Source organism: Heptranchias perlo, chromosome 24 (assembly GCF_035084215.1).
Source record: "Heptranchias perlo isolate sHepPer1 chromosome 24, sHepPer1.hap1, whole genome shotgun sequence".
NCBI classification, from domain to species: domain Eukaryota; kingdom Metazoa; phylum Chordata; class Chondrichthyes; order Hexanchiformes; family Hexanchidae; genus Heptranchias; species Heptranchias perlo.
In genome coordinates, this window is record NC_090348.1 from 26,402,320 (window position 1) to 26,416,215 (window position 13,896).

Below are 13,896 nucleotides of genomic sequence, written 5' to 3' on the forward strand. Positions count from 1 at the left end.
GTTCCAGACACTCACCACCCTTTGAGTGAAAAAATTGCCCCTCTGGACCCTTTTGTATCTCTCCCCTCTCACCTTAAATCTATGCCCCCTCGTTATAGACTCCCCTACCTTTGGGAAAAGATTTTGACTATCTACCTTATCTATGCCCCTCATTATTTTATAGACTTCTATAAGATCACCCCTTAACCTCCTACTCTCCAGGGAAAAAAGTCTCAGTCTGTCTAACCTCTCCCTATAAGTCAAACCATCAAGTCCCGGTAGCATCCTAGTAAATCTTTTCTGCACTCTTTCTAGTTTAATAATATCCTTTCTATAATAGGGTGACCAGAACTGTACACAGTACTCCAAGTGTGGCCTCACCAATGCCCTGTACAACTTCAACAAGACATCCCAACTCCTGCATTCAATGTTCTGACCAATGAAACCAAGCATGCCGAATGCCTTCTTCACCACCCTATCCACCTGTGACTCCACTTTCAAGGAGCTATGAACCTGTACTCCTAGATCTCTTTGTTCTATAACTCTCCCCAACGCCCTACCATTAACGGAGTAGGTCCTGGCCCGATTCGATCTACCAAAATGCATCACCTCACATTTATCTAAATTAAACTCCATCTGCCATTCATCGGCCCACTGGCCCAATTTATCAAGATCCCGTTGCAATCCTAGATAACCTTCTTCACTGTCCACAATGCCACCAATCTTGGTGTCATCTGCAAACTTACTAACCATGCCTCCTAAATTCTCATCCAAATCATTAATATAAATAACAAATAACAGTGGACCCAGCACCGATCCCTGAGGCACACCGCTGGACACAGGCATCCAGTTTGAAAAACAACCCTCTACAACCACCCTCTGTCTTCTGTCGTCAAGCCAATTTTGTATCCAATTGGCTACCTCACCTTGGATCCCATGAGATTTAACCTTATGCAACAACCTACCATGCGGTACCTTGTCAAAGGCTTTGTTGAAGTCCATGTAGACCACGTCCACTGCACAGCCCTCATCTATCTTCTTGGTTACCCCTTCAAAAAACTCAATCAAATTCGTGAGACATGATTTTCCTCTCACAAAACCATGCTGACTGTTCCTAATCAGTCCCTGCCTCTCCAAATGCCTGTAGATCCTGTCCCTCAGAATACCCTCTAACAACTTACCCACTACAGATGTCAGGCTCACCGGTCTGTAGTTCCCAGGCTTTTCCCTGCCGCCCTTCTTAAACAAAGGCACAACATTTGCTACCCTCCAATCTTCAGGCACCTCACCTGTAGCGGTGGATGATTCAAATATCTCTGCTAGGGGACCCGCAATTTCCTCCCTAACCTCCCATAACGTCCTGGGATACATTTCATCAGGTCCCGGAGATTTATCTACCTTGATGCGCGTTAAGACTTCCAGCACCTCCCTCTCTGTAATATGTACACTCCTCAAGACATCACTATTTATTTCCCCAAGTTCCCTAACATCCATGCCTTTCTCAACCGTAAATACCGATGTGAAATATTCATTCAGGATCTCACCCATCTCTTGTGGTTCCGCACATAGATGACCTTGTTGATCCTTAAGAGGCCCTACTCTCTCCCTAGTTACTCTTTTGCCCTTTATGTATTTGTAGAAGCTCTTTGGATTCTCCTTTGCCTTATCTGCCAAAGCAATCTCATGTCCCCTTTTTGCCCTCCTGATTTCTCTCTTAACTCTACTCCGGCAATCTCTATACTCTTCAAGGGATCCACTTGATCCCAGCTGCCTATGCATGTCATATGCCTCCTTCTTCTTTTTGACTAGGGCCTCAATCTCCCGAGTCATCCAAGGTTCCCTACTTCTACCAGCCTTGCCCTTCACTTTATAAGGAATGTGCTTACCCTGAACCCTGGTTAACACACTTTTGAAAGCCTCCCACTTACCAGACGTCCCTTTGCCTGCCAACAGACTCTCCCAATCAACTTCTGAAAGTTCCAGTCTAATACCATCAAAATTGGCCTTTCCCCAATTTAGAATTTTAACTTTCAACAAAGGGTACAGCTTATTCTGACATTTTGGTCAACTGAATCCCATCCTTTCATCATGATCTTTTCTCCAGAACTATATCCAGGTGACCCTTGAACCCCCTTCCCCAGTTGCTAAGGGATTGATGTCAGGCTCCTGTGCACCTCAAATTTACAAATATTTGAGGCGCACAGGAATGACAGATTAGTCACACCTCCCCGATACTGATGGAGGGTGACATCGGATACCAAGGCAAATGTTTATATACATATGTGTGATTATGGATTAGTCCAACAACTGCCATTTTCATGTTATTTGTGTGTTTGTATTTTTTCACATTTTGTTACACACACTTGGGAGGGTGGACGTGGGGGCCCCCGAATGTTCTTGGCGCCCAGGGCCCCAAGAATTCTTAATCTGACTCTGGATGCCACTCTATGGAAGAGGGAAGCACAGGCAGTCGAACCACTGTGCAAAGTTTTGTCACTGGCATATTGTGCACTCTTTTTGGAATGATACAGAATATTGAGGTGCAGCTGCAGCAGTTTCTCAGTTCCTGCCACAAATGTGGAGTCTGGCTCAAATGTGTTTTGATTTTGCTGCTCCATCCGTAGGGGGTGAATTCCGACAGGGGTTCTCACACTCATCTGCCCTAATTTCAGCAGAGGAGTAGCGGAAATATTAACACCATTTTCCTGGGGTTTCCACGGCTCTTCCGTGGAAGTTATGGCAAACAAGCAGGAGAACTCTCATTAAAATTCACCCTAATAGTGTTTAAAGGAATGACAGACTAGTCACACCTCTCCGATACTGATGGAGGGTGGAGTCGGATATCAAGGCAAATGTTTAAAACTTAAAAAGTTTGCAATTCTTACGCGATAGAGGTAGGCAACGTTGCGGGCCACTTATGGACTTGATTTTCTCAGTGCTGAAGATAATATACTACTTAGCCACCCATTGTAAGCAGTAGGCTGCCATAGGACTCTGAACTCTAATTTTTTAGTTACATTACTCAAGTGTGAAAAGTTTTTCATGAATTATCTAAAAGTTGCAGCTATTTCCTGAGATACATTTAGCCATCCATTAGTAATTAACAGGGAAAGTGTCTGTCATAGTTACAAAGGATACGATCGTTGCCTTTAAAAAGAGGCCGGGTTGTAATCATCTCCGCCATGATGCAGCCAACAGACCAAATATCAACTGCAAATATATAAATTATATAAGGTCATTACAATAATTAGGTGAACTTGCTTTCATATAATCAATAGTTTGCAATAATGGAAACATAACTTTTCCTGGCAAAATGTAAAGATTAGCTTTATGATTTAGGATTTAATACATACATAGGGCCTCAATACGCAGGTCAGTGCCCACTTTCTGAGCAGCTGCCATGACGTTTTAATGTGCCAATCCTCCATCCTCTCCCACGCTTTGCGCATGCACAGAGAGTGAGAGGTTGGCTGCTCGGAGACAAGGGCTATCCCTGTACACTTGGCTCATAACTCCTCTCTGGAACCATGTTCCGCACCCAAACTGCATGACAATCAGACCCATGGGTCAACTAGAGTCCTCATCAAGCAGACCGCTCAGACCTCAAGCAACAATTCCAATGCCTGGACAGGTCTGGTGGCTTGCTCCAAAACAGCCCACAAAAAGTGTCTCAGGTGACAGTGGTTTGCTGTGTGCTGCATAACTTTGTTCTGCAACAGATGGAGTCACCAGGACGAGGACCTTCAACATGAGAGGTTGAGGGAGGCGAGAGTAAGAGGGAGTGGTCCGACGTGCAACCAGTGTTTCAGCTGAAAAATCCCTGCTCCCTTGCATTAACAGTCCTGCCCAACATGTCTCCCAGTCCTTCCCACCCTACCTAAAGACCAACATTGACAATCATGAGAACTAACACTGCAGGGTCACCAGCTACTACAGGAACATTCTTTGCTACAAAAGAATTATACATTTACTGGCTTGCCTAAATATTAATTATTCCTCAAGCCCCTAGTGTCCTGTCTTAAGTGATCTCTTACCTACTCTAGTGTGCTTCTCCACTGGCTGCACAATTTGAAGTGGAAAGCTGCTATAGCGGAGTCAGGGGGTCAGCGACCCCTGGGAGCTCAGGCCTGAGCAGGTCTGACTGCAAATTGCAGCAACTTGACAGCTGCAGAGACGCAGGATGGGTATCAGTTCAAGAGATTGTAGGGCTCAGAAGTGCTGCCATCCTGAGAGATGGCAACATGTTCCTTTCCAATTGCAGGGCTGGCTCTGCCACCAGGCTGCAGCTCAGAACTGCCACTGAACTTCGGAAGGGCCGACTGTAGCACATCTATGATCAGAATGAAGCCCTTATTCATTTGGTCTCCCAGCTTGTTCAAGATGGAGGAGATGGTCGAGCCCAGAGCCTGCACGGCCCCAGTATGAGCTTCCCTGACAGATGCTATCACTATGCCACAGACTCCTGCAGGGAGAGCCTTGCTGCAGCCTACACTGAAGTGACCACATGCTCCACAGTTGACTGCAGAATGTCAATGCCACGCGCCAGAACCCCAGACAAGTCCATAGTGGACTCCTCCATTCTCCAACATGTTGCAGAAGCTCCCAGGCAGGCAATCCAATGCATTGAGCAATTTCTGGCGCACAGAAAAATTCTTTCTTTTCAAGGCTAGGTCCATAAAGTTCTTTGTCCTCATGAACAGAGCTAAGATGCAAGCTTGCCCTCTGGTGAACTGTTTCCTGGGCCGTCCTTTCCACATGCACTTGCTCCTACTCACTTGCGCTCAGCTAATCAACCAATGCAGCCTCCTCTAACTCACTATCCATATTATGCTAGGAGCTGATTTCTGCATTGGTGCTTGGAAAATGTGAGAGCAATTGCTTCTTGGGAGGGTTCTACCCCTCAGTCTGTGACTGCAAGGCCCAAATCGTATGAAGGACCTAGAAGAAAGGGAGAGGGGCAAGGGTTAGCAGAAGCAGATGAGTGGCAGATTGTCATGCTGAGTGTATGAGTGAGAATTAAGTAGAAAGAAAAAAGGAAGGGAAGATGCCCAAACATCCTGTTATGCCTGGCCTGCAGCCTGGCCGTCTCAGATGCTGCGTGCCCTCTCTGCCAGTGATGTTGATGGCAGCCTCTTCCATTCTTAGAGGCAGGACTTTCTCCTGTTCCTCCACTCTCTCTCTCTTCAGGTTCTCCTGCAAGAAGAATCGAAGTGGATTAGCATGTGCCCTGAAGAAGGGTTTTCAAGATGTATGAAGCAGTGTGCATGCTGAGAGGAAGAAGCAGCAAGTGTGCCCAAAAGGTGGGAGTAGTTGTGAGGGCAGTAGCAGGTTATGAGGGTGTTAGCGCAAGTAAAAGGAGGTACAGTGAAGTGTCCCATCCTGATTAGAGGAGAGGTATGGGAAGCAGGGAATAGAAGGATTGATAGTTCTGGGGTTAAATTAGGGTGGTGCAGGGCTGTGCAGAGAGTAAGAAAGATGTGAAGGGCAGTCTTACCTTTAGCAATCCTGGTGAGTTCATCACATTTTTGCCTGCACTGTAGTCAGATCTTGTGGCATTTACACGTTGTGCCACCTCTCTCCATTGCTGCTGAGAAATGTGTCTGGGCATCTGTCACCCATCAGAAGGGGAAAGAGACCTTCTTCCAACTGCTGACTTGGCCTACGGACACCTCCACCCTGAGTCATAGAATCTGGGGGTCCTGGTTGAAGTATTGCTGCATGTCGCTCCAAAATAACAATGTCCGTTATCCACCATCGAAAAGTACACCCCCTCCTCCCCTTTTAAGGTGCTGCCTTTAAGTAGCGACCATCCTGCTGGATTTTCTGCCCTCCCAGTCGGCGAGCTGCCTGCAGAGAGCATGATTAGTGCTGGCAGCTTGCCAATTGCCTTTAAGCTAGTGCCAGCCACGAAAATGGCACTGGCTCCCTGCTGACGGCTTCCTCGATTTATGCGCCCCCCTCCCCCTTCCTCCTGTCTAATGTGCTCTCTTTAAAGCCTGCTTTTTTGTACAATACTTAAGGGAGGGCTGCCGATACTGCAAACAGAAAATGCAAGTCACTTGTTGCTTATGGCATTTTATTCAAAAATATGAGAGATTCTGATAATGGCCAACAAAATTCAGAATCTAAACACTGTTGTGTGAAACACTGAGCATTACTGATACACATTTCAGGCTAATCTATGACCTCTCGGTTTCATGCACAAGTTGAATACGAGTACAACTGTAAAAGAAACCAGAGAATTGTTTTATGTCTGTGGTGCTGAAATAAAGGAAAGTAGTGATTTCTCATCTCTGTTAAATATACTGTAGAGGGTATAAGATTACCTGTCTGAGTATAATGCATCCAGTTAAGTATAACCTCTGGGGCTCGGTACCATCTGGTAACTACATAACCAGTCATTTCCTGATCTGCATGTCTTGCCAACCCAAAATCCAGAATCTATAATGCAAAGTGAAGAGCTTTAAAAATATCACAAGTCATACACAGTCCCTTTGTTATTGTACTTACATACAATGATCTTGTTTACAATTGTGGCATAAGCTTAAACCCTAGGGTCCATTAACAGTTCACTGACACAATAACTATAGCGTTGGTGTACAGCATTTTCACTTCGTTCTGACACTGTAGTGACAGTGTAAATGTAGCCTGAATCCAGAGTTAGAGCTTCTCCTGATACCGGAGCAAAGAGGAGAGACTTCCTGGAAGAGGTTGTTCCATTCTGCTTTGCTTTGAAGTTAGTATGAACCTTTAAGCCTGCCTTGCGTTCCACAAGCTTGATATTGATGTGAAGCTGGAACCACTTTTTGTACTGACGCTAAACTTGAAGTGTGAATGCACCGTAAATCAAGTTTCACAGAATTTTGTGTTTACAGGCGAGATTAAACAAGAGATGGTGTGATAAGAATATGGATAGAGTAAAAGCTAAGGGAACAAAACTATGTATGATAAGAACTGATTCAGAGAACACATAAGCAAATGCATACCGAGTGGGAAAAGAGCCGCTGAAATTGTGCTCTGTGGTATTGATGACGTGTTTGTATTAATTTTTTGTCTTATTTAATGCAGGTATTAATCCATTTGAAATAAATGGGTTAGCTTCTTTGATAAAGGAGACAAAAGAGTCTCATGTGAATATGTTAACATGCTTGTTAATAATTCACCCCCAATGAGTGTGATTTTTTTTATATAGACATACACACCTGGAGCACTTTGCAGCAACAGTACTGTTTAAACTCATTAAACAGAAAAGGCAGCAGCTGCACAGCAGTAACAACATTAAGCTTTCAGTATTTGGGTGGGGATGGGAAGCAACAGATAACTAGCGCTGTATTCAAAAAATTAATTGAATCATCAGCACTCATGCAGAACAATAATGACAGCATAAAATAATGAGCTCTCATTGTAACATCAGGGGCAATTTTAACTCTTTCCACCTGGTAGTAGCAGAGTTAAAATCCCAGTGGTGGACTTACTGCTAGCCACCATATTGCCTCCGAGGCACCCACCTGAACCAGGCAGGACCCTTGTGGATCCAAGCAAGTTGGGGTCCTGGGATACACATGGGAGTCCAATGCAGTTTTAATGGCCTATTGGATGGAGTATGCACTGTGGACGCTCCGCTCAGTAAAACCTGGCAGGCCCAGAAAGGTGTTAAAATTATTTCTGTGGGGCCAGAAGGAGCAGGAATGCTCTCTGGGCTCCACAAAAATAACGTGGGCTATTGCCACCCTGGGCTCCCCCTCCCCACACAACCGCAACCCCCCCCCCGGACCTATCTTTTCACCAGCTGGGTCGGCCTATATTGCGATGGCCCAGAGCTGGTGAGCTGCAGGAGGACGCCTGTTTGGGGCATGTAGTTCGCCAGATGTATGTTAATAAAACCCGGCCCCCAAAATGGACTGAGGGCTTCCCGCTGCAGGTATCTGCCTGGAAGTTAAAGTCCCCCCTATCATTTTAGTCTAGCTCCCAAGGTAGTACATTTTAATGAGGATTAAACTGTACTCCTTGGGAGCTAGACTAAAACGTGGGGCAAATCTTTTTTGACCAGAGATTAGAATGCATTACTCTCAGTATACTGAGAGCTGAACACACGATGTACTTTTTTTCAAAAGCACAAATATATATTCAAAAATAATTTGAGATTACCAAATGAGGCATGCTTTTCCTTTTATTCTTTGCAAATAGGAATAGCTATCAACACATGGGATGAGGGAGAAAGAGAAAAATCACTTGTGTGTTTAAGACATTTGATAGAATCATAGATAGTTATGGCACAGAAGGCGGCCATTTGGCCCATCGTGTCCCATTTTCCAGCACTTGGTCCGTAGCCTTGTAGGAAAAGAATTCTCCTCAGCTCCCCTCTAATCCTTCTACCAATTACTTTAAAGCTATGCCTCCTGGTCACTGAGCCCTCTGCTAAGGGAAATAGATCCTCCCTATCCACTCTATCTAGTCCTGTCATAATTTTATACACCTCAATTAAATCTCCTCTCAGCCTCCTTTGTTCCAAAGAAAACAACCCCAGCCTATCCAACAACCCCAGCCTATCCATTTGTCCCCATTGAACCCTTGGTGGCTCAATGGGTAAATGCACTGCCCCGTTAGCTGATCTTAGCCAGGGCTGCAGTAGGGACACTACAATTAGTGATCCTGGGTGAGGGAGTAGAAAAATCATCCTGGGTTCTCGCTCCTGTTGGTTATCTAGTGACTCTGGCTGGAAAATACATGGGTGTAAACATTTTGAGTGAGGAAAACATTGAGTTTTGCTAACGATACCTGCCCCCTTCCATGGTCAAATAGCCGTGTGACACTAACCGTAAGATAAGTCACATGGGTGAAGTACTTCAAGTTTATTGGCACCTATGGAATTATATAGAGCATGACTGAATGCCCCTAGAAAGGCAGTGGATGAAATAAGAAAAAATAAAATGTGCTCCCTAAGTGGATAGTGGCCTTCCCCCACAGTGCTGTAAATAAAACCTTGTCCTGTATCCTTAGTTCTTTACTCAGAGGGGCAGAATTGTGATTTAAAGTAACAGTAACAGCACTGAAACATAATCAGTCAACAAAAGGTTCTCAAAGTCACACCAGATCGGAAAGAAAAACAGGGGCATGTACATGGAAGCTTAATTTCCTTTCCTTTCCCTAAGAACGAGTAACACCGCCACATCTTCTTTTGTTCCTAAAACCAGAAAAGGTGTTAAATACTAAGGACCAGATTTTCCTGTGAAAATAACGTTGAGGCTAAAAGGGCTCACTGTTATTTCGGAACATCTGGTACAACTCCCAGTGACCGCACATTCGAAGTTAAACGTGGAAATCCGAAGTTGCTCTACCAGACGCGACCCTCCTCTGTTAACTCCGCGAGAACGACGTTTCGCCGGCTGGCGCTCCATCTATATGAATGGAACGACGTGAAGTTCCTGCACTGACCTGGTGGATGTGAACTAATCTCGCCAACAAAAGGTACATCAAGTCATTGTCATTTAAGTCTAAGCCCACTTTTAACGGCGTGGTAAGTCTTAATGACTGCCAAACAACCTTACTCTGGCACCGAAAATTAACTTTTACAAAATGTGGAGTCTCATTCCTTCAGATTTTAATTGTTGTGCATTTAAAAAAAAACTTTTTTACATTTTTATTATTTTACTTTTTTTTTCTGTCTCTCAATTCAATATTTCTTACCCCCTCTTTATTTCACTTTCTGTAACTGATCTGACATCGAATTCACTATTCGAACTTGCACTTCCTGGTTCTGACTCTTCGCTGCTCATCAGACACTTTAATCTGATTTTTTAAGAGGACAGGCAGTTGCTTGCCCCGTTCACACAGGCCCCAGATGCCCTGTAGAGGGCGTCGCGCTGGATTCAGTGCCAGATGAGAGGATCTCGCCGTGAAAAAAAAACAAGTAAAGTTTATGGGCAAGTGCAAGTCTAACCATCGGTGGGTACCGTTTGTTCGCTGCTCAGAGGAAAATCTGGGCCTAAGTCTTTTGGACAAACTAAAATGCTGCATACGTATCATAGATGTCACAACATGTTATGATTTTTAGCACTTTGAATAGGCATGCAAAAATGACAGTGAAAATGTTGTGGTCTATGATTTGCCAGCTTTTAACATCAATGTGTTGAGTTGCAACCCAAATATCAAGCTTACCTTTAACTCACAGTCCTCATTGACGGCCAGATTCCCAGGTTTAAGATCCTGACAACAGATCAACCATTAACACTCAAGTTAGATAAGGCAAACAGATCTTTGTTGGTAAAGAGTTCTGATGACCCTTTTTATGTCAGTGATGCCATCTACAGTAGCCCTGACTTCAGCAACAGTGCTGTAAAGTTAATGAGGTGGCACTGTTGGCTCTGGAGACACCTCAAAAGGTGGTTTTCCTTGGCATCTCTAGAAGCAGTAGCACCGCCAGTAACAAATACAAAAACTGCTGTTGGCAGATGTCAACTTTTCTGGCCACGAGTGGTCTTTCAGTCCATCCATACAGGCTAGTGATGGGATCTCCCAATCCCTGGCCTGTGCAGACCTTTCTCGGTCATTGGAGAAGCTCCAAATTAAAACAAAACATGTTTCACTTACAATAACTAAGTTTTAAATAACACATTTCCTTCAAAACAAACAGGGCTGAATTGTGATCCCCTCCAACTCAACCATCAAGAAAAGTCTACCACTGTATTCTAACAAAGCAATGAGCTACAATATAAAGCTTCGAATTAGGGTTCTACGCATGTTGTAGGACCCACATGTGATATTAGGCTGCCCCAGCGCCTGACTCACCACGCGATAAACTCACCCAGCAACTCGTGGCATTAACGGGGTCACCAACACAGCATCAATGAACCTGGGTTCGCTGTCTGAACCACTTCCAGCCATTTTCTGCCATACAAAGTTTCCCTGCTGTCAAAGTGCACCTCTTTTTTAAGAGATGCTGGCTGCGTTGAAGTGGCGTCAGAGATGCCCAATTTCCAGCACCCCCCCCCACAAACAGACATGTAGCCAATAAATAGTGCAGGTAGTGCTGGTTGCACACCTGAATCATTTTAAAGAGGTCTCAGCACGAATATAACGTGCTTCCTGGGACCACGTGAACAGGTTCCCCATCCCCTGTCCATCCGTTTTCGGACATGTTCGAATTTCTAGGCCTCAATGCCCTTTTTGAATTCCCACTAAAAAGTAATGCCCACCAGATTCAACCATATAGGAGGCAGTCCAAAAAAAAAATCATTTTTGTGTCTGAAAGAGAAAAAGTACAAACTTTTCTGGTTTTTGGCAGGGAGCAAATGATACCCCCCTCTCATACCTCATTCCCATTTTAGGATGGTATTTTTTCTTGCAGAAGGTGGAAATTCTAATCCCTTTGGCGTTGGGGTTAGTTAACTCGGTGAATACCAGAGTTCAAATCTGGGACATTTCTGCTCTGCATGATTCAATGCCCCCCACTGCGCCATTGGGAGGAAGATATATTTATTTTGCTGGATTGAGCATTCAGCTTTATTTAAAATCATGAATAGATGCTGCTAAAATGTTGTAAGGCACGAGACAACATTTTTCTTAGCTTCGCAACTCCACCTGAATGGAGTGTTGGGTCGAGTATGTGTACTTCCAAAACATTATGCCCAGATACCTTTCGCAACTTGCTGCAATGCTCAGTGATAATAAAATTACAATGAAATGAAACCAATCAATATTTTATGGTGTTGTTTCTTGAATATAAAATTTTATAGAGGATGGCTTACCCTGTGGATGATCCCTGCAGAGTGGATGTACTGTTAAAAAGAAAAAAATGCTTTAAATTTAATTTTTAAAAAAAGGCACATCTATTTGGCCCAAGTTAGAGATTCTTTCTACTATAAATACTTCACCATAAGAATTTAGAAAACATATCTCTGGGTACCTTACTGCATTTTTTTATTTACATATTTTGCGGATACACGTTAACCTGAATGTTAACGTAGCTAACAAAATGTATCTTCATTGCTCAGTATAATAATACGTATATTGAAAAGAAAAATAAGACTCAAGTTTGTAGAATTTGCTGGAGTGCATAGATGGATTATTGGTATTTTTTGGGAAGCAATTAGAACTTGTGTTATGTCCTAAGAATTTGTGCTATAAATTGATGGATTACATTTAGACAGTCTTTTATTTCAACGTAAAATTAAAAGAATATTTCAACTCAGTGGAAGGAAGTGTATTATTTTTGATAACAGTTTACAGCCACAGTGATGTAGATCCACACAGCAAAATTTGGCAGCCATAATGTTGGTGGTGAGGGATAAATTACTACTATATCAGAACGTACAGGCCTATGAATTCCAGGGTAGGCCACTGGGATTTGATTTAAGGTGCAGCAGAATCTCTGCTCACCCCACAGATGTGCCTCTGGCTCTCATCCAATATAGAATCGTACAACACAGACGGAGGCGATTTGGCCCATCGTGCCTGTGCCGGCTCTTTGAAAGGGCTATCCAATTAGTCCCATTCCCCTGCTCTTTCCCCATGGCTCTGCAAATTTTTCCTTTTCAAGTATATATATCCAATTCCCTTTTGAAAGTTACTGTTGAATCTGCTTCCAACACCCTTTCAGGCAGTGCATCCCAGATCATAACAACTCACTGTGTAAAAAAAAATTCTCATCGTTCTGCATCATCACAATGTTTGAGGTGAAAAGTTATAAAACCAGCAGGCCCACGGAGGCAAATGTTTCCCTGGATCTGCTGCTAGTTCACGGGTGAAATGTTGAACATTATAATACAAGTGTAATTCTTTGTAGCAGCCACTTGAGAAAATTATAATAGAATCATAGAATCATAGAAGTTTACAACATGGAAACAGGCCCTTCGGCCCAATATGTCCATGTCGCCCAGTTTATACCACTAAGCTAGTCCCAATTGATAGAATCACAGAAGTGTTCTATTAATTTTTGATATGATGAAAAATCATTTCAGCAGTCCTCATGGATTTAAAAGTGACAAATCTGGCCTTTAAAGACAATAGGGGAATTTAAAAAAAGAACTTAGCAGACCAGTTGGAGTCTTCCGCACTGGAACCAGAGCACAAATCCAGTCCAGACAAATACGAGTGTCTCTTCTGCTTGGCTGACAATCCAGGAGCCGGGGGAATTTTAAAACTTCAGTGCATCACATTTTTTTCTGTGTTTAAAATTTCTAAAACATTATAGTGGTAAAGGATTAACATACTAGCTTATTAAAGATTCCTAATGTTGTAGGCTGCAAACTTTGTATGTGTTACCCATTTATTTTCACAGAATTTGCCTACTAATACAACATGTGGTACTGCTTTAAAATACATAATGTGGAGATGCCGGTGATGGACTGGGGTTGACAATTGTAAACAATTTTACAACACCAAGTTATAGTCCAGCAATTTTATTTTAAATTCACAAGCTTTCGGAGGCTTCCTCCTTCGTCAGGTGAACGATGTGAAAATGAAATCCTCGAAATGAAATCGCATTTATAATTCACAGAACAATGCTTGGTGAGTACAGACAGTTTTTTCAACTGCCCGTTGCCAAGGCAATCTGTCTGCACACTGATTGCCTTGGCAACGGGCAGTTGAAAAAACTGTCTGTACTCACCAAGCATTGTTCTGTGAATTATAAATGCGATTTCATTTCGAGGATTTCATTTTCACATCGTTCACCTGACGAAGGAGGAAGCCTCCGAAAGCTTGTGAATTTAAAATAAAATTGCTGGACTATAACTTGGTGTTGTAAAATTGTTTACAATTAAAATACATAAAACAGAGTCTGAGAAATTTGTGGTTAGAATTTCAGACATCTCAGACCACATTAATATCCAGCAAATATAAATTTAAGTTATTTCCTTAATGAAATTAACACATTACACTAACTGGAAGTCAGGTTCTTTATTGAACCTAGCAGTC

The 13,896-nt window shown here is 43.2% G+C and overlaps 1 protein-coding gene across 1 annotated transcript in view; it reads right to left on the minus strand.

Annotated features, from left to right (window-relative positions):
- Positions 1 to 13,896, minus strand: part of LOC137341633 (mitogen-activated protein kinase 12-like) — a 69,067-nt gene that overhangs the window by 16,678 nt on the left and 38,493 nt on the right. The window contains exons 5-8 of the mRNA XM_068004933.1: positions 11,727 to 11,756; positions 10,138 to 10,185; positions 6,306 to 6,420; positions 3,118 to 3,189 (exon numbers count right to left, since the gene is read on the minus strand). Coding sequence (XP_067861034.1) covers positions 3,118 to 3,189; positions 6,306 to 6,420; positions 10,138 to 10,185; positions 11,727 to 11,756 — 265 coding nt within the window. The remainder of the gene's footprint in view (positions 1 to 3,117; positions 3,190 to 6,305; positions 6,421 to 10,137; positions 10,186 to 11,726; positions 11,757 to 13,896) is intronic.